This window comes from Saccopteryx bilineata, chromosome 3 (assembly GCF_036850765.1).
Source record: "Saccopteryx bilineata isolate mSacBil1 chromosome 3, mSacBil1_pri_phased_curated, whole genome shotgun sequence".
In the NCBI taxonomy this organism is placed as follows: Eukaryota; Metazoa; Chordata; class Mammalia; order Chiroptera; family Emballonuridae; genus Saccopteryx; species Saccopteryx bilineata.
Window position 1 is genome coordinate 37,248,489 of NC_089492.1, and position 25,171 is coordinate 37,273,659.

Genomic DNA, 25,171 nt, shown 5'->3' on the forward strand with positions numbered 1-25,171 from the left:
CAAAAGTTATGATTAATTGTTATTTCATTTCCTACACTTGATATCTGTCATTATTATGCTAAGAAATTAAAAATTAAACAAATTATATTTTGTTAAAGTATTTAAAATATTTTTAAATATATTTCAATTTCTATGAAGACTTTTTACCTGTTTAGAAGACATGCAAATTAGGAAAGTTAATGAGTAGTTGTGGGTGGCCTGGCATATTTTTTAAAGGTATTATATTCATACAGTTTGGTCTTCTTTGTACGTATATATTTTTGGAAATATGTGAAGAAAGGGGAAAACAATTTTTTTCTCTAATTTCACAACAAAGGGATTGCATGGTTATTTTTTTTTATTACTAATGGGTTATTAGTTTCATAGCAAAAGGTTGAAAGAGTTGGGGACAAAACTAAGGAACAAGATAATTTTGAACATTAAATTTGTTATTAAAATAAAAATACTTTATAAGCTGTAGTCAATTCAGCTGCAGCTGGAGAAATTGATGTCAATTTTTTGTGATTATTCTTTCTCTTTTTTTAAAAAAAAAGTATTTGCCATAGCAACGAGAATCACATATGACAGTGGTTTCTATCTTGAGATTCCCTGCTCAACTCTCCTGTTGAAGGGCCTGCAGTTTCTTTCTTTTTTTTTTTTTTAAATTGTAAGTCAGAAACATTCTTTCTGTCCTCCTCCAGTGAACGTGCATCCATCTTCCTGGAGACTACTGCAGACTGTGGGCATGTGTTTAATACTGTGTAGTTAAGTACAGGGTGGAGCAAAAGTAGCTTTACAGTTGTTCATTTGGAAAATGTTACAATAGTTAATACATAATAATACAAGAATAAACTGTGTTTTCTTATACTCACAACTGTAAACCTACTTTTGCCCCACCCAGTATTACTGGGCAATTACAGCTGCCCCCTCTCATTAACTTTTAAAACAAATGTAAACATTTCCTCCTTTGAAATTTAAAATATATATATTTTTTGAAATTTTTTGTGTATAACAAAGATATACTCTAAATTTTAATGCTGACTTTTAAATTAAACAATGGAAAATATTAGGAGGTACAAGCACATACATTTGAATAAAAATTATGTCAGTATATCTTGTTCTAAATTCATCTGAAAAGAAAACTCAAATGGAATAGATTGCCTTCTTTTATTTAAGTTGGTTTTTACACTTTTGATATTTTAAAATAAGATGTTTATTTTTAACCTGGGGGAATGGGTTAATTTTTCAAGCTTTTGAGTGTAGAATCCAACAGGCATTTTACCAAAGATTTTTAGGTCAGCTGTAAACAACCCTTAAAACTATAATGCATCTGAAATGTAGTGATAATTAAACCAGTATAACAGGGGAGTTTAAGTTTCATATTGGGGTGTTCCTCTAGTAAAGCTGAAGATTGCTACTCACACCCATTCCTACATCCTCCACTTGGGAGTAAAAATGTATCAGAGACTGAATTTAGCTATATGTACCAGAAAACCCAAATAATAGTGTTTAAACAAAATAGGATTAATTTCTTTTCTCATTTTACAAGAAATCTGGCAGCAGAGTGTTCTTCTGCGTTGGTAGAGTGATTTCATAATGTCATTAGATAGAGATCCTTTCTTTGGTATCATCTTTAGGGTATTCTTTTCATCGTCATCCTGCTTGCAGAATAACTGCTAGATCTTCAGTCATTAAATCTTCATTCCAGGCAAGAAGAAAGAGTAAGAAGAAATGCGGTGGTACCTTTATCAGGAAAATGGAGTTAACCTAGAAACCCTCATCTTATGTGTCTAGAATTGTGTTACATGGCCACTCCTCCCTACAATAGAAAACCCCTTGTCACCTCAAGGAAGGGAGAGCCTGTAGATGTTATGTAGGCAACTTTTTCACTCCAACACTGGGACACTAATGGTGGCTCATATGCCCTGGGCAGCTCCTGGTTGAGGTGGGGTTGGGAGCAGCACAGGGCTATTGGGAATGCCAGAGTAGATTCCTGGGATGAGATTCCTTAATAACTTTCCTTTGTCTTTAGTCAGTCCAGGGATCGGTCTTCCTCTTTCCTTTCTGTTGCCACTTCTTATATCTGATTGGACTTTTATATCCCTGACTTATTGCAGAAATGGATGCTATTTTTCAGCCTTCTTCTTACTCTCCCTGAAAAAGTGCCTACTCAGCCCATTTTTCTGTTGTGAGGGTTTTTATAAAAGATTAAAGTTTTCCCCGTTTTATTCACTGTAGTGGAAAAGCAACATTTAAGATTTTATTTTCTCCTTCTCTCTGCATATTACTGCTCTTGAAATGTAAGCCGTGTTAGAGCTGCTGCTCTATAAATGTTAGTTTCCAGTAGGAAAAGATTAGTCTTCTGTTTACTCAGATGCAGAGGAGAGGTTTGAATTCAGTCACTGGTAAATCGAAAGACCAGTGACTATTTTGTTATAGCAGCAGGGGATTAGTAAAGGTTGGGAGTGAAGAGTTTCATACCCCCTAGTTGAGAAAATGAAGAAGACTGTCACTGGAGTGCACAGTGAAGCCAGTGCTAATGGAGGGAAAGTAAGCAAGTGAAAGGAGGCTTGGGGGGGGGGGGGATTTGGGAGGTGGCAGTGGTCAGGGAGTGCTTTTTCTTCATGGATTAGTAGTGTCATAATGTGTTTTTGGTATTTTTGTTTTTGTTTTTACCAAAGCACCTACATAAGCTAAATTTAATTTTAAAAGAACATTATATAGAAATTTGCTTCAGTGAAATATTTTATATACATTTGTCAGAAGCAGCTTATAATGATTAAATTATATGGACTTCTTTTACAGGAGTTATTCCTTCCCACACACAAAAACAATTTTACTCTCCTCTCTGATTCTGATTTTACTATATAAACATTGATAACCCTTGAACTCAATGTTAAAGTTTTTAGATCTCTTTATGCATGTGACCCATCTTAAGACTAGCTGATTAAATGAGAATTTATAATACAAATAAACAGGCAATTGTATTACAAAATTACCTCTTTAAAAAAAAGAATAGTATACAAAGTCTTCCTTTAAAGGATTATCTCATCCTCCTCCCTATGATTTAATTTGCCCAATTTACAGAAAATTTGTTGAGCTACCTGGTAGTATTTCATCATTTATTCTCATAAAGGTCAGAGGTGGAAAATAACTGAGGTTAAATTCCTGGACTCTTTTGGAATAAAAGGTTGCCATAGGAACCTTTAGAAATTTCAGTTCTGAAGATAAAGATCTCTTGTACTGATGAAGCCTAGAGACAAAGCAAGGGTTTTTAAAATCTGTTGAAAATGTTAATGGAATGTATGTGACCAGTCCAAATGCCAGTAACGTAATCTTGTCAAATTAATCATTTCCTTTTTTTTAAGGATAGGATATTTTAGGGAGAGAGATGAATATAAGAGACCAGAAACAAAATCTTTATATAGCATTTATTGATCATTAAAATACTATACTTTCTCTCCTATATATTGTGTTCATTTGTAACATTACTAGTAAAATCTGGCCTGATAGGGAATTTAAAGACTGATATCTTGTTGAATTCCCTAATAAATTTATTTTCTGTGAGTTTCACATGTGGGATATGAGAGTGCTCTAACTTCTGAAGGTTTACTATGAATGTTGGTGTTTTATTCTATCCTAATTTTGATGGAATGTCTAGTATTTTTTCAGTGGGTATCATTTGGGTCTCAGATGTTTTTTAAATCCTCTAAAGCCTGAGCAGCTTTATTTGAAGAACAAATCTTCGAATAAAGAGCTGGGAGGTTTTTTTTGGTTGTTTTTTTCTCTAATACATGCATATTCTGAATATCAGATTCCTTCTGACTCTACTGGAACATCATTCTATAATTGTAGTAATCATATGATTTTTAAATTTATTATGCCAATATACACAATTGCTAGTAATGAAATACTAGTAGTGTCTACTATACTGCTCACAAAAATTAGAGGATTTTTTCAAAATGGATATGAAGCGATAAAATATTCCCTTATTTTTGTCAGCAATAATTCAAAAGTAATAATATTGAAAAACCACGTACCACTTATTAGCTCCTTCTCATGGCCACTGATTTGAACATCTGGGTGTAATCAAAACCACTCATTGATGGTCATAGATATTTGTGAAATTATTTGAATAAAGGACTTGGGTTCTTGAATTTGGAACTTATAGTTTAACCAAAAGGTAAAGACAGACCCATTTAAAAGACATACATAATTCGTGGGCTGAAAATAAATTTTATTAATATTATTCATGTTTATTTATACTGTATCATAATGATTTACTCGATTAGAAATTAGGTTCAACCATCAAAACACCCATAAGGAAATGATAAAGGCCTTTCTGTAGGTATTGAAAAAAAGATCACTTGCAAATTAGGATCTGCATCTGTACAGAGGAAAACTAGTAAGAATAGTTAACAAAAATCATAATCATCAGTCTTGAAGATATATTTGTACACCTATGTTTGTAGCAGCATCGTTCACAATAGCCAAAGGATGAAGTAACCCTAGTATCTATTGACCGATGAATGGATAAACAAAATATATATACATACATTGGGATATTATTTAGCTTAGAAAGGAAGGGAATTCTGACATATGCTACAGCATCCTTGAGGACATTAAGCTGAGTGAAATGATCCAGTCATAAAAAGACAAATACTGTTTGATTCCACTTACATGAAATATCTAGAGTAGTCAAATTCATAGATACTGAAAATAGAATGGTGGTTTCTGGGTTTAGCAGGGAGGGGAGAGGGGGGAGTTGTTTAATGGGTATAGAGTTCCAGTTTTACAAGGTGAAAAAAAAGAATTCTGGAGATTGATTGCACAACAATGTGAATATATTGAACACTACTGAACTATACCTTTAAAAATGGTTAAGATGATCAGTTTTATGTTATATGTATTGTATCTTAGTTTTTTAAAAAACACAATGAGTCAACACTTTGTTTTGATAGGGAAAATCATATCATTTTAAGGCAATTATTGAAAAATATTCAATGAATAAAGAACCTCCTTACCAACCTCTCATATCTTTACTTGAGCAAACTCACCTAAATTCTCAATCCACCAAATAATACAGCGTTCTAAAAGCCAAGGAAAGGAAGGGGGAGACAGAGCGCTTTACCTAACAACTCCCTCACCCTACTTTTTTAATTTAAAGAATTCCAGACTTGCTAATTCACCACTTTCAGCAGGCATCAATTAAGGCTTTTTTAGCATTCTGTTCTTTTGACCAAAATTATGAGCCAGTAGTGTGACTTAGTTGTTAATAACTGTAGTTTTAAGTTGCATTAGTACTACTGAAAGTGCATTCTAGCTTGACCTGTGATGGCGCAGTGGATAGAGCGTTGACCTGGAATGCTATGGTTGCTAGTTCAAAATCCTGAACTTGCCTGGTCAAGGCACATACAAGAAGCAACCAATGAACAACTAAAGTGAGGCAACTATGAGTTGCTCCTCCCCCTCCTTTCTGTAAAATCAATACAATATTAAAAAAGAAAATGCATTCTAGATTCGCCAAATCACTATTCACAATATTACATCTGATTTTAGAGAATCATGGAGAGACTGGAATGTCGCTATAGGCAAGTAAATAAGATGATGATGAATCTGAAAAACATCAGATGAAAGGAACTAGGGATGTTTCACCTGAAAAACAGCTAAGACAGGAGCCATTATCTGGTCTTCAGATATTTGATGAACTAGTGTATAAAAGAGGAATTTACTTGGAACATTAGTGTAAATTATAGAAGGATAGGGTTCAAGTTCATATTTAAAAAATACTTTCTGTAAGAGTCACCGAACATATGATACTATTTTGCGGGGAGGTGTACTGCCCATCACAGGAGCTCTTTAAGGTCAGTAACTTACTGTCTGGAGGACTGTGTAGGAAAAGCCTTTGTGTGGTGTCTGGGACCTTCTTTTGGAACTCGAAGGCTTTACAGAATCCAGTTTGAAAACCACTGATCGAGACTGGTTAAAAATTCTAATTATTAAAAGGTTTATTTTCCACTTCAGTTCAGTGTAGAAAATAAGGAGCCACTAAAAGGTTCTGAGCAGAAGAATGACCTGGTTTAATTTACATTTAGAAGGTCACTTTGTTAATCAGTATGAAACTAAAATCAAAACAGGATGAAGCAGCAAGACAAGTTTGGAGGTTGCTTGGGCAGAAATGATTAGAAACTAATCTAGGAGGGTGGATAGAGAAAAAAGGATTAGGTTTAAACAGCTATTGAGAAGTAGAATTTAAAAAGACTCAGTGATCAATGTGGTATGATGGGAAGAGAGGAATCTGGGTTATTTCTCAGCTTTCACGTTGGGGATTGAGTAAATAATGTTGTCTGGAATAGATGAGTGGCGAACTTGAAGGAAAGACCTTAAACTTAGCTATAGAACTGGTAAGTCTGAAGTAACAAACTCACCTCAGATCCAGTAGTCTAATAGTAAGCAGTGGACAAGTCAGGTATAGAACTGAGGAGTAGAATCTGGGCTAGAGAAATACAGTTGGGAGTCACAGATGTAATTATGACAGATGAAACCTGGGAGTCCAGGAAGAGGTGGAACTAGCTAGAAGGACTATGGAAAGTGAAGAGATAAGAGGAACCTGGGTAAGTTCTTACAACTTCTTATAGCTGATAGTGGTTCACAATGATAATAACAGTTCAGGCAGGTTTTAAAAGTTTACTTTCTTTAATGTATTTCAAATACATCTGAAATGATTTTAAATAATATTATAATAAAGATTTGTCAAAACTCTGAAATCTTTCTACAATCTATAACATTGTGGATCTCTGCCTAGTCATTGGTTGAATTTTCATTTGGCCTGGATATACTATATTTGTTTTTTTAAATTCTCGTCTTATATTATTTTACTTTGTTCTTAAGTTAACTATGTTGGCCTTGAATCTGACCAGTGAAAATTTATTATATTGCTCATTAAAAAATTATACTTCAATTAAAAAAACCCATACTTCTTTAAATGTGAGAACTTACACCCTCCCATGTTCTTTGTCTACCTAAGGAAATGCAACTTCAGCACAAGTACAAAGACCATCTTTCATGGACTACTTTGATAAACAGGACTTCAAGAACAAGAGTCATGAAAACTGTAATCAGAATATGCACGAGCCCTTCCCTATGTCCAAAAACGTTTTTCCCGATAACTGGAAAGTTCCTCAAGATGGAGACTTCGACTTTGTGAGTACATTAATTCTCTCATTTATGTGTTTTCCTTATTTTATTGAGAAGCATGGTCTTGTGTATGTACAAAACTATAGACTGTATATTGAATTCAATATAGAGTCATCAGTATGAGTAGGAAAGTGGTGCAATTGTATTTTTCTTATGGAAATGTACTTGCAGAGAAATGTAAATAATTGACTATGGTTAAATAAATCATAGCTCACATTTACGGAAACATTGAGGGCTCTTTAAACTTAAAATGACAACTATTTCAAAAGATGTTTTTAATAATGGACATATGAGATACTTCTGACAGTAAATTCAGTTTCCAAAACAAGCGATACGGAGACATTTATGACATTGCCTTGGAGAAATTTGCCTCAGCTTTGAAAATGAACTACATTTGTTTCTGCTTGAGCCAGTCAGTGTTCATTCCAGTTGGTTTGTCAGAAATAATAGTCCTGTTTTTACCTAGTTAGCATGTAAACTTCTATATAAAACTGTGCCTTACAACCTTTTATTACATTTTCTCTTTATTTCTTTTGCCCTGCTCCTTTTTATTTCTTTTAAAAAATGCATGCAATACAGGTAAACAATTCTAAAGCAACTATTTCCACATCTTGAAAGAGTAAATTCTCAAAATGAATTTTTTAATGGAGTAGAAATTTTTATGGGGTAGATTTTTGCTTTAGCATGTTTTAAATTGTATATTACTTTCAGCTATTATTCTGTAAGATTTTTTCCACATGAAGTAACTACAGTCCTTCATAGTTATATTTATTAATAAATCCATTTATTTGTAAGTAAATAAAATTTTAGAAATATGTATGTCTTAAGCATTTTAAAATAATTTTAAGCCATTTTCCTTGGTCAACATGCCTCGAAATACTTTGGAATTATAAATATTTTTAATGTTAAATACTTTACTCTTAAATATTGTGATTATTTTGGTTTTTAAAATAATCAGATAATAAATTTGCAAAATCTGTCCTCAATAAACTTAGTACTAATTACTAGCTAATCTTAACAATGGCGCAGGTAGCCTGAAGACATTAATTGTAATATTTATATTTTTTTCAATTTTGAAGTTACAAATTAGAAAAATAAAATATGTACTTCTATGGTTCTTGTAAGCTATCTTCTTTTTTAAAATTTATAAATTACTTAAAATGCTGACATTCAACTTTTAAATCATTCATGAACATGATGAATTATGTAGCATATTTAGCAGCAAAGAACTGTCTTGTCTCAGAATAAATCTTAGTAACCTCTAGGAAGCAGTTTGAAATGGGTTACAAAGTAATGCATAAATTACCATAGTTAAAAAATATCAAATAAAATTATTTAATTGTTTCAGTTAGTTTTTGCCACCCCACCCTCCCCAACATACTGGTTTAAAATTACAACTTTTATTTGCTCAATAGTAAGCAGTTTGACTAGGTTTAGCTGAGTGGTTCTTTTGCTGGTCTCACCTGGTATCACAAGTGACTGTGGTCATCTGACAGCTTGACTGGAGCTAAATGATTTGAAATTACCTAACTCCTGTCTGGCAGTTGTGCCAAGAGTTAGCTAGGCCATCTGATCCTATTAGGCAAGCCCAGAGATTTTAGGTTGGTAGTAGCCTGCTAAGAGGGTAATAACAGAAGTTATGAATAAGGTCTCTTGAGACCTGTGCTTAGGAACTGCATAGTGTCCATTTACATTAGCATAAAAAAAGGATTACTTAGGAAAAATCTTAACCAAGGACATGAAAGACTTGTACAATGAAAACTACAAAACAGTGCAGGAAGAAATTAAAGACACCAAAACATAGATATCTCATGTTCATCAATTAGAGGACTTAATATTATTAAGATGTCAGTATTCTCCAAAGCAACCTATAGATTTAATGTATTCCATCAAAATCCCAATGATTGTTTATTTTCAGAAATAGAAAATTCTAAAATTCATGTAGAATTTCAAGGGCCTGGAAGAGTCAAACAATCTTGAAACAAAGAAACAAAGTTGGAGGTCTCCTACTTTCTGATTTCAAAACTACAGTAATCAAAACAGAGAGATATATACAACAATGAATTAGAATAGAAAGCCCACAAATAAACATGTATGGTCAAATGATTTTTGACAGTAGTACCAAGACCATTCAATGGGGAAAGGATAGTTTTGTCAACAAGTGATGCTGGGAAAACTGGATATCCATATGCAAAAGATTGAAGTTGGGCCTTTACCTTACTCTAGATACAAAAATTATCTCAAAATGAATCAAAGATCTAAACATAAGAACAAAAAAAGTAAAACTCTTAGAAAAAACATAGAGGAAGGAAAAGCTTCATAACATTGGATTTGACAGTGATTTTTTTTGGATGTGATACTGAAAGCACAGGCAACAAAAGAAAAAATGAACAAATTGGACTATATCCAAATTAAAACTTCTTTATGTATCAAGTGATACTACTATCAACAGAGTGAAAAAGCAACCAATGGGAGTAAACATTTGCAAATTATATATCTGATAAGGCATTAACATTCAGGATATACATATAAAGCACTCCTGTAACTCAACAACAACAAAAACAATTTAAAAAATAGATAGCTATTTTTCCAAATAAATATTTCTCCAGAGAAGATATGCAAATATTTATTTCTTCAAAGAAGGAAACAAATGAAAAGATGCTTAAAATCACCAACTCTTAGAGAAATGCAAATCAAAACCATGAGATACCACTTCACACCCACTAAGATGGCTATCATATAAACATAGACACACACATACACAAAGAGAGAAAAAGACAGAAAATAACAAGTGTTGATAGGATTTGGAAAACCCTTCCTTGTATAATGTAGGTGGGAATATAAAATAGTTTAGCTATTGTATTCAACAGTATGACATTCCTTTAAAAATTTATACAGAATTGCCATGTGATCCAGCAATTCCACATCTGGGCATATACCCAAAAGAAGTGAAATCAGGTACTCAAACAGATATTTTTACACCCATGTTCATAGGAACATTATTCACAGTAGCTAAAAGGTGGAAACAACCAAAGTGTCTATGGAATATTCAGCCCCAAAAGGAAGGAAATTCTGACACATGCTATATAATATGGACTAACCTTGACATTAATATGCTAAGTGAAACAAGCTGGTCACAGAAGGACAAATACTGTGTGATTCTACTTACTTGAGATACCTAGATTCATAGAGATAGAAAATAGAATGGTTGCCAGGCCTAGGGTAGAGAGGAGATGGGGAGTTATTGTTTGGTGGGTACAGAGTTTCAGTTTCACAAGATGAAAAAAGTTCTGGATGTGGATGATTGTGATTGTGGCACAACAATATGAATGTACTTAATGCCATTGAACTGTACACTTAAAAATGGTTAAAATACCTGACCAGTGGTAGCACAGTGGATAGTGTCAACCTGGGACACTGAGGTCCCTGGTTCAGAATGGCAAGGTCACCAGCTTGCCAGCTTGAGCACAGGGTTCCTGGCTTGATGTCAAGGTCACTGGCTTAAGCAAGGGGTCACTAGCTTAGCTTGAGTCCCCCCGCCTCTGGTCAAGGCACATATGAGAAGCAATCAATGAACAACCAAAGCATTTTTAAATTAATTAATCTATTTATTTATTTAATTCAGTTAGAAGAGGGGAGGCAGATGTATTTCCTACCTGCGCCCCGACTGGGATCCACCCAGCAAGCCCAGTAGGGGGCAATGCTCTGCCCATCTGAGGTGTTGTGCTGTTGCTCAGCAACCAAGCTCTTCTTAGTGCCTGAGATGGAGGCCCTGGAGCCATCCTCAGTGCCCAGGGCCAGCTCGCTCTAACTGAGCCATGGCTGCAGGAGGGAAAGAGAGAGAGAGAGAGAGAAGATAGGGGGAGGGGTTGAAAAGCAGATGGGTGCTTCTTCTGTGTGCCCTGCCTAGGAATCAAACCTGGGACATTCACATGCTGGGCCACCACTCTACCACTGAGCCAACTGGCCAGGGTCAGTGAACAACTAAAGTAAAGCAACCACAAGTCGATGCTTCTCATCTCTCTCTTCCCTCTCTCCCTTCCTGTCTCTCTCTCTCTCTAAAAAAAATGGTTAAAATGATGGATTTTTAACTTATGTATATTTTACCACAAAAAAAGGATAAATAAAGGGGGAGCGAATTTGCATAGTGTCACTTCTGCCATATTTTGTTAGAATATATCAAGACAAGATTCAGAATTTTGGAGTCCTTCTATCTGAAAACTTTAAAACTTGTTAGAAAACAAACTAAAAGATGTTCTCCTTCCTGTTTAAGATTGTGCTAGGCACTATGGGATATATACACACACATAATATTTATTAAATTACGAAGACAAGGTATAAATTAAGTATTAAGTTGAAATCCAGAGCAATAATTCTGATGTGTTTAAGATAGGCTATGCTATGCTGTGGTGTTTGGTAGCTTTCTTAAATGCATTTTGAATGATATTTTCAATCAACAAATGCTTTATTGGGACATAACCACATTGTAAGTCAAGGAGCAGCTGTAGCAATAAAATGAGAGAGAAGGAAACAAAAACAGGGATAGATGTAGGATGCATTAGAAAAGTTTAATCAACAGAACTTGCCAATTTACTAGATTAAAAAGTACCATTTTGGTTAAGGTGAGAAACTAAATAATAGAAGGCAAAAGAAAAAAAAAGAAACAAAAATGTCCTCACAGTGGAAAAGAGGCTTCAAGAGATCCAATGATTGGATCTCATTTTCACAGGGTTATTTCTTTTCTGACTTACATGGAGCATAGAGCATTTCAAAAGGGAGGAGAGGAGGGCTGGACTGACTAGAGCAGTTCTTTTTCCTTCAACATTTACTACATCTGTCAGGTGGAACTGCCCAACCCTCTCATCACTTTGTGGAAAGTGGAAGATGTTTGTAAATAGCTCATGAGGATGGTGTAAATGGGAATAAATAAGAGATGAATAAAGGAAGGATTGCCAGATGAATAAAAATTGCTAGAAGTAGTAGAGTGTGGTAAAAGATAAAGAAAAGGGTGTAAGAGGGTTTGATGGGATACTTTGCTTACAAAGTAAGGAAATGCACTAAAAGCAAAGACAGGTGTCCACTTAAGACAACAGCTGGTAACAATAAGGGAAGTCTGGTCTTATTCATTCCATCATACATTAGATATAAAATGTTAAAAAATCTGACTCATCAAACTAAATAGTGTGCTACAGTTCATGTGTTTATCTTCCCTCTTTATGATGTATCACTACCTTCCAAAAGACCTGTTAAATAGAAGTTGCTTAAAACAACCCTAAGTTGTTTTGATTATATTTCCATGATGTGGAAGTCTTATTCTTCTACACTGAGGAAAACAGGTTTCAAGAAAGTAAAATGAAAGAGAACACTTCATTGTTTTCTGGAGTATTCCAAGCAGGTTCCTAAAGGACAAAACTTAGAAGTGCCTGCTAGACTGTTGGTCGAATAGGAAGCATTCATTGTCTTAACGCCTGTCTGCAACATCATGTGTGTATTTTCTTTCAGCATTTGTCTTTTGGATTTTCTGGGAACTGTTGTTTCATATTATGTTCCTGAATGTAATGAGATGATAGGAAAATCAATTTATTTTCACCAATTTGGGAATATTATAAAGATAGGATAAAATATATTTGGGCTGATTGAACCAATTATTTGAACTCTACTAAGAAAGTTCTGTTTCTAGTGTGCCTGTGAAGATTTATAAAACAAATGTAAAAATCAAAAATGTTTATTATACCACTAGTTAATGTTTTAGTTTTTGTTAGAATTCTTTCCAAACAGCCTTAGCATCCAGATTGTTTAGTGTTAAATAGAGACTGTCAATCATGTTTTGCAGAAGTTACAGTATCATTCTTAAATAAATGTATTTTAGGTAACATAAAGATTTTGGAAAAAGAATAGAAACTTCAAAAGCCATCTATTAACCCACTATATTCATCCTAAATTAAAAAAAAGAAAAAAAATTGGATTGACAATAATTGCTAGTATAAGAGGAATTAGGTAAATTAACCATTGTTTATTTTTGGCTCTAAATTGTAAGGTAACATTTCTGGATTACTGTGATTCTTAAATATTTATTCAATTAGTGGTGTTCTTTTGAGCTAAGGGACACAGGAATTCTCCAGGGTAGTACTGGATAAAAAGGCTCAGTCATTGTGAGGGAAGGGAAAAAGTCCTCTCCTCTAATTGTAAATTTATCTCATTTATCTCAGACTCTTCCAAGTTTTTTATAGACTTATCTCTGATTCCTGGATTGGCAAGTCAGTATAGTTATAGGAAACAAAAAAACCAAATGAACAACACTAGCAACAACAACAAAAATCCTCACTGCTACAAAACACAGAAACATTAAACCCAGAGAAAGTACCAGCCCTGCTGCTGGAGCCACTGTGGGCATTCTGGAAATAGTCCCTTGTTCTAGAGAAGAAATGTTTCCTTCTCAGGATTTTTTCACCTCCTAGAGCAGCCAGCAGTTATGAAGGGTAATAAAGTGGAAACAGTGAAGTACAAGAGCCCACAAAACACTTGCAGCGATGCCAGCCCTTTGGAAAGCCTTCAGCAACACAGGACTGCGGCAAGCCTTGAGAGGAAAACTTAGCTTTCCAGTGTAGCTGTATGCTATCCTCTGCTTTCTTTACTTAAATACAGATAAAGTTTTTGCCTTGCAAAGAGATGTTGGCTAGAAGTTTTCCTTATCATGTGCTCCTTAGTCAAAGAACTTCTTGTTCTCCTCAGCCCCTCACATGTAAGGGGAAACTGCTTCAGCCCCTCACGTGTGAGGGAAAACGGCTTCAGTTGAGTGACGTATTTAAGCATAGTGTCACCAATTAGCTTTGCATTAATTAAATGATTATTGTCAACTATTTCCAGATGTTTCCAGGAGTGTTAACGAAATATGAAAAGATAACGGTAGATATTTCAGATTTATTTCTTCTAGGGTAAAGAAAAAATAAACACAAGATCTCAAATGTTTTAGTGGATAGCCCTGGATAAGAGTTTATGATTCCAGGTGTACATGTGGCATGAACTTCAGTGTATGTGGCACATTATGTTTTCACTGCTCACTCTTTGCTTGCAGAGCCAACAGGAAATTAAAATTAATGAGAAGCCTGCACTTTGAAATACTTGCAGAATTATTGACTATCTCAGTCCTTTGCCAGCTCACGAAATCTGTACTGGCAGTCGTATCCCACAGATGGTGTGGCGTGCGCACAGTCGTATCATGTGATTGTCTAGGTCCGTGTAGAATTTTTATAAGGTTTTGACCATCAATCTACTGAGGCATTTAAGACAGTCATAAACTTTGTTATGAAAGGAGGGTGGTCTTCTTCAAACATGCTTATATCCAAGTAGGAAAAAAATGTTAAGAGTTAATTGCTGGGCAACTAAGCTGGATTTAATTGATACTGTTGTAGTTAAAGACAACAAAAACTTTAGTGTCTCTGAACTGCTACACTGGTTATTTTTTCCCCCTTATTGTAATTGGCCACCTGAGGTAGAATGAGCATTTTGCTTTTTTATTCATAAATATGCTGTTTAAGTCTTCCATAATTTCAAAAATTGTTACTTGCAACATCTACTGAAACATTAATTCTGCTTAGTTAGGTAATTGATACCTTAAGTTAAAACGCACTATATTATTATTTCCTTTACAAATTAAAGTGAACAGGCCTGTTCTTATTGGATTAATTAAGATAGAAAGCACAGGTGCTGTGTGTGGTTTCCTGTCATTGTGTTAGAATTTATTAAGGTATATAAAGCACACGGCAAAAGGAAAATGGCTTACCAAAAAGAGTTCTAAAAAATATAAACTTTTCTGATAATAATTTTTTCTTTTAAAAATGCCATTTATTTAGATTGTTAGTAAAAAAAAAAAATGGCTACTTTAAAACAAAGTATACTCCAAGCAAATGTTATAGCTGATGTTGATGTTTGAGAAATTTATTTTAACTGTGGGTTTTCTATTCATGACCTCATTTTGAATGTTTAATCAATAACTAATGAGGGAATTACATCAAAATAATGGACTTTAGGATCAAAGAGTAGACAGTATAATTTATTACCTTTTAATTTCAAACTGAGATTCCAAGGTGTTTATTTCTTAAGTAAACCATTAGATTTTAAGTGAGATGTGAGGATTGAGTGAGGTTACTAGTAATGCATATATGAGGTTGTGTTGATAATAGTTCTCTTTAAGACTATACTTTCAGGGATCATTTCTATAGTTTGATAATAGTTCTCTTTTACAGTACTTTGATTGTTGTAAATGAAAACTTTTAATCTGAAATTATTTTTATACTTTCATACATAATTCAGGTTTTTAGACTATACATAGTAGTTTAGTATCAGAAACCTTTTTTCATAACTTTCATCATACTTCCCGACATACATCTTTTTTTTTTTTTTTTTTTTTTTACAGAGACAGAGAGTGAGTCAGAGAGAGGGATAGACAGGGACAGACATACAGGAACGGAGAGAGATGAGAAGCATCAATCATTAGTTTTTCATTGTGCATTGCAACACCTTAATTATTCATTGATTGCTTTCTCATACGTGCCTTGACTGCGGGCCTTCAGCAGATCGAGTAACCCTTTGCTGTAGCCAGCAACCTTGGGTTCAAGCTGGTGGGCTTTTGCTCAAACGAGATGAGCCCACACTCAAGCTGGTGACTTCGGGGTCTCGAACCTGGGTCCACTGCATCCCAGTCCGAAGCTTTATCCACTGCGCCACCGCCTGGTCAGGCCCGACATACATCTTTGAGAATTAGAAGCACACAGTTCTTTGGGGGCCTATTGGTTGGCCTGAGTAAACTAATATTGACATCTTTCTCTCCTGTCCTGACAGTCGTTTGGCAGCCTTTTCCATAGTATCTCTCACTCATTAAAATAGAAAACTTTATTTAGGTTGGATTCTTTTTTATTATTATTAAAAATTTAAATTTATTGTATTAACATGGATTTAGGTGTCCCACTCAATATAACACCTTCACCCCCAACAATGTGCCCCCTTTGCTCTCCCTTCCTCTCTTTTCCTCCCCTCCTTCTCCCTGGGATTTGCTGTCCTGTTATCTGTATCTGTGTGTGTTGTATCTGTGTGTGTGTGTGTGTGTGTGTATAATTTCATGAATCCCTTCACCTTTTCTATATCCCCTCATCCCCGCTCCCTCTTGACAGCTATCCCTCTACTCCCCTTGACCCCACCTCTGCCTATATTTTGTTCCTCACTTCACTGTGTTCATTAGATTCCACATATATGTGAGATCATATGATATTTGTCTTTCTCTGCCTGGCTTATTTAACTTAACATAATAATCTCTGGGGTCCATCCATGCCATTGCAAAAAGCTAGGTTTCCTTTTTCATGGTTGCATAGTATTCTGTTGTGTATTTGTACCACACCTTTTTTACCCACTTATCCACTGATGGACACTTGGGCTGTTTCCAGATCTTGGCTGTTGTAAACAATGCTGCAATAAACATGAGGGTGCATATCTTCTTTTGAATCAGTGTTTTGGTATTCTTAGGATATATTCCTAAAAGTGGGATGGGTGGGTCAAAAGGCATTTCCATTTTTAACTTTTTGAGGAAACGCCATACTGTTTTCCACAGTTGCTGCACAAGTCTGCATTCTCACCAGCAGTGCAGGAGGGTTCTCTTTTCTCCACACCCTCGCCAGCACTTATTCTGTGTTTATTTGTTAATGAGAGCCATTCTGACAGGTGTGAGATGGTATCTCATTGTGGTTTTAATTTGCATTTCTCTGATGAATAGTGACATTGAACATTTTTTCATATGCCTATTGGCCATCTGTATGTCCTCTTTGAAGAAGTGTGTATTCAGTTCCTTTGCCCATTTTTTAATTGGATTTTTTACTTTCCTGGTATTGAGTTTTAGAAGTTCTTTGTAAATTTTGGTTCCTAACCCCTTATCAGATGTATTGGCAAATATATTCTTCCATTGTGTGGGTTGTCTTTTTTATTTTGTTTATGGTGTCTTTTGCTGTGCAAAAGCTGTTTAGTTTGGTATAGTCCTATTTGTTTATTTTGTCCTTTATTTCACTTACCCATGGAGATATATCGGCAAAAATATTGCTTTGACATATCGGAGAGTTTAGTGCCTATGTTTTCTTCTAAGATTTTTATGGTTTTGCAACTTATATTAAAGTCTTTTATTAATTTTGAGTTTGCTTTTGTGAATAGTGTGAGTTAGTGTCTAGTTCTATTTTTTGCATTGTACCAGTTCAATATTCCCAACACCATTTATTAAAGAGATTGTCTTTACTCCATTGTATACTCTTGCCTCCTTTGTCAAATATCAATTGACCATGAAGGTGTGGGTTTATTTCTGGGTTCTCTGTTTTGTCCCATTAATCTGTATCCCTATTCTTATGCCAATACCAAGTTGTTTTGATTACAGTGGCCTTGTAGTATAACTTGGTATTAAAAAGTGTGATACTTCCCACTTTGTTATTCATTTTCAATATTGCTGAGGCTATTTGGGTTCTTTTTTTGGTTTCATATAAATTTCTAGAATATTTCTTCTAGATCTGTGAAGTATACCATTGGTATTTTAATAGGAATTGTATTAAATCTGTTGGTTGCTTTGGGTAGTATAGACATTTTAATGATGTTAGTTCTTCTAATCCATGAACATGGTATGTGCTGCCACTTTTTTATATCTTCCTTGATTTCTTTTTCTAATGTCTTATAATTTTCTGAGTACAAGTCTTTTACATCCTTGTTTAAATTTATTCCTAGGTACTTTATTCTTTTTGTTGTAATAGTGAATGGGATTATGTCCTTAATTTCTCTTTCAGACAGGTTAATGTTGGTGTATAAAAGTGCCACTGATTTCTGAATATTAATTTTATATCCTGCCACCTTGCTAAATTTATTTATCAGGTCTAGTAGTTGTTTTTTTCTCAGGAACAGAAAGAGAGTCAGAGAGAGGGATAGACAGGGACAGACAGACAGGAACGGAGAGAGATGAGAAGCATCAATCATCAGTTTTTCATTGCGAGACCTTAGTTGTTCATCGATTGCTTTCTCATATATGCCTTGATTGCTGGCCATCAGCAGACTGAGTAACCCTTTGCTTGAGCCAGCAAACTTGGGTCCAAGCTGGTGAGCTTTTGCTCAAACCAAATGAGCCCGCGCTCAAGCTGGCAACCTCGGGGTCTCGAACCTGGGTCCTCTGCATCCCAGTCTGATGCTCTATCCACTGCGCCACTGCCTGGTCAGGCAACTTCCCTCTTATTACTGCTTTTGCTGCATCCCAGAAATTTTGATATATCATGTTGTCATTTTTATTTGTCTGTGTATATCTTTTGACCTCTGCTTTTATTTCTTCTTTGACCCAATCATTTTTTAGAAATATGTTAATTTTCACATTTTTGTGAGTTTCTTTACTTCTTTTCTCAGTTGAATTCTAATTTCAAAGCCTTATGATTAGAAAATATGCTTGGTATAATTTCAGTCTTCCTGAATTAGTTGATGTTAGTTTTGTGGCCCAACATATGGTCTTTCCTTGAAAATGTTCTATGCACCCTGGGAAAGAATGTATAATCTGATGTTCTGGGGTAAATGTCCTGTAAATATCTGTTATGTCTATTTGGTCTAGTGTGTTGTTTAAAGACCATATTTCTTTATTGATTTTGTGTTTGGATGATCTACCAAAACTGTCAGTGGTGTGTTGAGATCTCCAAGTATTGCATTTTTTCCTGTTTCTATTTTTAGATTAGTTAGTCTTATATGCTTTTCTTTGGGTGTTATTTGCTTGGAGAATCATTTTTCAACCTTTCACTTTGAGTCTGCTTTTGTCTTTGCAGCTTAAATGTGTTTATTGAAGGCAGCATATGGTTGTGTTTTGCTTTTTGATCCAATCTGCTACTCTGTACTTTATTGGTGAGTTCATTTCATTTGTATTTAGGGTAATTATTGATGGTTGGGGATTTCTTTTTTTTTTTTTTTTTTCAGAGACAGTCAGAGAGAGGGATAGACAGGGACAGACAGACAGGAATGGAGAGATGAGAAGCATCAATCATTAGTTGTGGGTTTTTTTCGTTGTGCATTGTGACACCTTAGTTGTTCATTGATTACTTTCTCATATGTGCCCTGACCACAGGCCTTCAGCAGACCGAGTAACCCTTTGCTTGAGCCAGCGACCTTGGGTCCAAGCTGATGAGCTTTTGCTCAAACCAGATGAGCCTGTGCTCAAGCTGGCGACCTCGGGGTCTCAAACCTGGGTCCTCGGCATCCCAGTCCAATACTCTATCCACTGAGCCACCGCCTGGTCAGGCAGTTGGGGATTTCTTATAGCCATTTTATGTTTTGTTTTCTGGTAGCTCTGTGTCTAGTTTGGTTCTTCTCTTTTTTGTTTCTGTCAGTTGTTTTTGTTTGGTGGTATTCCATACTTCTTTTTTTAAGCTATGTGTTTCAGTAGTGGCTTTTTTATGGGTGGTTACTATTAAGTTATTAAGAGAAAATTTTTCAGGTATTTAAAAGTCCTTTGTCTTATCAGTGCTTCTGCACCCATTCTCCTTTGCTACTGCATATTTTTACCCTCTCCTCTTTTATGTTATTGTTGTCACAGATTATCCTTGTCTTTATTGTGACCTTGTAGGAGCTTTGACTTGTAGTTTTGATTTGTTTTGTGTTTTGTATCTGGTCAAATAACCTCCTTGAGTATTTCTTGCAATAGAGGTTTTCTGGTGATATATTCCCTCTGCTTCTGTACATCTGCAAAAGTTTTTATTTCTTCTTTATATTTGAAGGGTAGCTTTTATGGATATAATATTCTTGGCTGGTAATTCCTCTCCTTCATTACTTTGAATATTTGGGTCCACTCTCTTCTGGCTTGTAGAGTTTCTGCTGATAAGTCTGATGCTGATGGGCTTTCCTTTATAGGTTATATTCTTCCTTTCCCTAGATGCCTTGAGGTTTCTTTCTTTGTCACTGATTTTTGACAATTTTATTACAATGTATTGATACCTTGGAGTAGGTTTGTTTCAGTTGAGGTAACTCAGCATTCTGTTTGCTTCTTGGATTTGAGGATCTAACTCATTCCATAGGCTTGGGAAATTCTCATCAATTATTTGTTTGAATAGACTCTCTATTTCTTTCTCCCTCTCTTCTTCTTCTTATATACCCATTATTCTTATATTGCTCTTCCTGATGGAGTCAGAGAATTCTTGTAGAGCTGTTTCATTTCTTTTAATTTGTGAGTCTCTCTCTTCTCTGTAATATCTCTAGTTGCCTGTTTTCGATGTCACTGATGTTCTCCTCTTTCTGGCCTGCACTATTAGCTAAATTTGCTACTTCATTTTTCAATTCATATAGTAAGCTCTTTATATCTGTTTGATTCTATTTTAAAGTTTCAGCCTCCTTGGTGAAGTACTCATTTTTTTCATTAATTTGTGTGTGTGTTTGTGTGTTTTTGTGCTCATTAAATTGCCTATCACTGTTTTCTCGCATCTCATTGAATATGTTCAGAACTTCAATTTTGAATTCTCTATTGTTTAACTCCAAGGTTTCCATGTGTTTCAGATTGCTTTTTGGAGTTTTTCATTTTCTTTATGAATTACTTGTCTGTCTTGTATAGCCATGGTATTCAATTTCTTCTTTTTTTTATGGCATTTGAGAGTGGTATTGTTAAGAACTCTTAACAAAAAGACAACTAAAAAATGAAAAATAAAATTTGAAAAATACAATTAAAAACAAAAAATTTTAAAAATAATGACAAAAAAACAAAGAGTGAAAACCAAAACCAAACAAAGCAGCCACAGAAAAAGAATAAATATAAAAATATAAAAATTAAATAAATATAATTCAAAAGAGGAAAAAAGAGAAAAATGTTAAAAAGGAAATAAAATTTTCAGTTTTGGGAGGTTTTTGTTTTCTTCCAGTAGGTGTCACTTTATTACAAGTTTTAGCTTTGTGAAATTTCTGAGCTGACCTCTGCTGAGATGTTGCTGTCACAATGATATAGGCAGGGCTGCAGTTGTGGTAGTGTGTAGGGCATGTTGTGAGGGCTTTATGGCTTTAGCAATAGGAAACTCAGGCCTCTGGGTTTTCCTCCCCACTACTCAACGGAGCAGGGGAACAACACAGAGCATCTCTAGTCTTCAGGGGAGAGAGTGGCCCTGAAGAGTTAGCTGTGGGGTCTGTCTTTACCACTCTCTGTGCCCTATGAGGTGAGGGAGGCAAGATCTTGTAGGCTAGGGGGATGCACTTTGTTTTTCTCTCTCTTGTGCCAAGTGCAGGGCCACAGGCAAACAGTGGAAACACTAGCCATCACCCCCCATTCTGCTGCTTTGGTTTAGTATCATCCCCTCTGCCCTTCAATCTCTCCACTCCTCCCTACAGAAGGAGACCCAGTCATTCCATGCTTTCCTCTCTGTATCCCTAGCAGACAAAACAGCCTGAGCTTCCTTCCTCCCTGTAGTTCCAGCAGAGAGAAAAGAAACAAAAAACTGTTACTGCGGGCTTCTCTCTGGAGTATACCTTGAGTGTGTTTTATATTCTGCCCCCCTTTTCAACCCATTCTACCTTTAGTCCATTTGGTGCATGGATCTTTCAGGCATGCCTGTGAGCCCAGCTGGAGTTCCTTCGCTGCGTTATAGTTGTTCAATTAAAATTTTGAGGGGAGAGATCAGGAGTATCTCTCACACCACCATTACTCTGATGTCATTGATCTGAAATGATAGCTCTTTTTAAAAAATCTAGAAACCAAAGTAGTTTTGTTTTGTAATTTTGTCAGTCAATAGCAAAAGCAACTTCTTTCCAGAAATACAGAGAGATCTCAGGGAGATATGTAAAAGAGGATATCAAAATAATATATAGTAACAGATAAAAGAATTTTGGGAAACAAATATCTTAATTTAAATTTTTTTTTTTTGAAGTGAGAAATGGGGAGGCAGACAGATTCCCGCATGTGCCCGATCTGGATCCATTCAGCATACCCACTAGGGGGCGATGCTCTGCCCATCCAGGTTGTTGCTCTGATGCAACCAGAGCTATTCTAGTGCCTTAGGCAGAGGCCATGCAGCCATCCTAGTACCCGGGCCTACTTTTCTCCAATGGAGCCTTGACTGCAGGAGGGGAGGAGAGAGACAGAGAGAAAGGAGAAAGGGGAGAGTGAAGAAGAAGATGGGCACTTCTCCTGTGTGCCCTGGCCGGGAATTGAACCTGGGACTTCCACTTGCTGGGCTGACACTCTACCACTGAGCCAACCAGCCAGGGCCACAAATATCTTAATTTTAATAATTTATTTTGAAGATATATTTTCAAGTTTCTTAACAAAAGAACTTTTTTTCTTTATGAATTAAGTGATGGTGCAGGTTTAATTTGATGTTTAGTATACTATTGTAATTAATGCTGTTGTTAACTATGAAGGTGTCTTACAAAAGGCTTAGTTTACCTGGGTTAGAGTATCAAGTTTTAAATTGCAATCCTTCAGTTTAGTTTTTAACTATGTACCTTAATGTTAGAATACAAATGGAGCTACATAATAACCAAGGATGCAAATATATAAATATTTAAAAGGCTAATGACCAGCCATACTCTTTTACTAACTAGTCAAATAAAATGAGTAGTCAGTTGTGGATTATCATTGCTAATACGATCAAAAACAGAAAGTCATTTCAGTGATTATATTCTTTGATGAAAAGAAATTTAGTGTCTTTAACTCATTAGAACTTCTGTGATGGTACAAAATTCCTGAATTGCCTTACTTTTGACTTTAAACATTTCATCATTCTTTCCTTGAATATGAATATTGAAAGACTTTCCTCAGCAGATCTAGATAAGGCCCAATAGAAATCAGATGCAGATAAATTTCCCTTAATTTGCAGAAATCAGTGAATTATAGATAATGTCTGCAAACAAATTATTTTTCCATTTTCCTTTATTATAGAATCATAAATATAACCTACTAGAAAAATACTCTTTAAATAATTTATTTAAGATTACTGTTATTATGCAACTCTTAGCAGTCTAGTAGTAATCATTTAACAACTCTTTCGATATACTCAGAATCCACCCTTTTTGTTGTCATTTTTACAGCATTTTTCAGAACTTAGTCAACCTATCAGTTCCTTTTTTTGTATTTTACATCATTTGCCCTCCCCTGTAAGAATTTTTTCTAGGTCTGTAGTCATTCACACTTTTTTTCTCTTCACATTAAAATTATTAAGGTTTCATTCATTTGGGTACCTTGCCACATTTTACTGTGACTCATGATAGGTAGCTGCATTAACATTAAACCTTCAGCATCTGAAATTTTTTTCCAACTAACCAGTTGGAACTGCACTTAGGTGCAGTTCTGTCTGATTAAGAACTTTTCCAAAAAAAAAAAAAAGAAGAAGAACTTTTCCAAAATGTCTGACACTTTCATTCATAAACAATATCTCTATCATTAAGTATTAATGCAAAATCCTTAATTTTAAAAATAGCAAGGTATTTCTCTTTTAGTTAATCATTGAAGAAAATTAAATCCAAAATTGTAAAAAAAAAAAAAAATCATTGAATATTTATGGGTGGATCATCGATAGACATCATAAGAAAGCAAAAAATTAATAAGGCACATTGTTCTCTCTTACAAAATAATAGTATTATATTGAATGGACTGTGATGCACATAGAGTGAAAGCCAAGGAAGGCAGCAGGACAGTGGATCCTGTTGAATAGAAGCAGGGAAGAGGGACTGTAGCAACTCGAGCATAGCTTTTGCTAAAGTATGTTCTACAGAATACATAATTTAATACTACATTCTTAAAGGCATTACTATTTAGGGGCTCTCATGTGATTTTTCACATATATTCTTCACAAACAGACTCTAAAATATGAAATATTCAAATATTTTTTACTCGTTTTTTTCTTCAATAAGTATCTCTTTTTAAAATTTTATTTAGAAGATTAAATTTAAAGGGGTGACATTGATCAATAAGAATACATAGGTTTCAGTTAAACATTTCTATAGCATTTGAACTATTGATTTTGTTGTGTACCCATCACTTGAAGTCAAATTATTTTCTGTCACCACATATTTGTCCCTCTTTACTCCCTTACCTCTATCCTCTCCCCCATTTGATATCAGTCTTCTATAAAAAAATCACCTTGGGTGAAGGGATTGAGAAGTACAGATTGGTAGTTATAAAATAGTCATGGGATGTAAAGTATAGCATAGGAAATATAATCAATAGTATTGTAATAATTTATGATTCAAAATTTTTCTGTTATTTTGCTTCTGGCTAATAAATTAAATATTAGTAAAAAGAATGACTAATACATATTGAGAGCTTACTATGGGCTGAGGATATCTCAAAGCACTCTTCTGACAATGATCCTTTGATGATCATATTTTTCCTCACCCTTTTATTTATTTATTTTTAACAACTAAGGAAACTAGGGTATGGAGAGATAAGTTTGGTAGTCACATAGCTTCTAAGTGGCAGAGCCAAATTTGAAGCTAGGAAATATGACTTTAGAGTTTGCCTTATAATTTAACAATTATAATACTACTAAGCTTTTAGTGAAGAGGTTAGGTTGAGTCATAGGATCAAGTTATTAACCAAGAGAAAAAGGAGTTAGGTAAATTATGGCACAGAAACCATGGGCCAGAGAACAGGCCCTAAAGTAGAGTTTGCTTATTGAACAGAGTAATATTGATTATGATACAGGAGTGACCCAGGTTGTAAAGGCTAAATAGCCAAGCCGAGGCTCCTGGTACGTATTTAGCATTAATCCTGTGGGCAGTGGATAGCCAATGAAGAATTTTTATCAGGAAAGTTACTTATTAAATTTGGTTTTTAGCACCACGGTGAAGCGTAGACAGAAATTCAAGAGCCTGGAGACCTCGGAAGATGAGACTGAATAAAGATTGTTGAAATTGTCAGAGTTGATAAGGCAAAGATAGTGGCATTAGAGATGAGAAGCTAACATTATACTAAGTGAAATAAGTAAATCAGAAAAAGCTAAGAACTGTATGATTTCATGCATAGGTG

General features: G+C 34.9%; 1 protein-coding gene across 1 annotated transcript in view; it reads left to right on the forward strand.

The window, feature by feature from the left end:
• The window catches only part of STK3 (serine/threonine kinase 3), a 389,481-nt gene that overhangs the window by 288,185 nt on the left and 76,125 nt on the right, over nt 1–25,171 (forward strand). Inside the window, exon 10 of the mRNA XM_066265981.1 lies at nt 7,007–7,182. Coding sequence (XP_066122078.1) covers nt 7,007–7,182 — 176 coding nt within the window. The remainder of the gene's footprint in view (nt 1–7,006; nt 7,183–25,171) is intronic.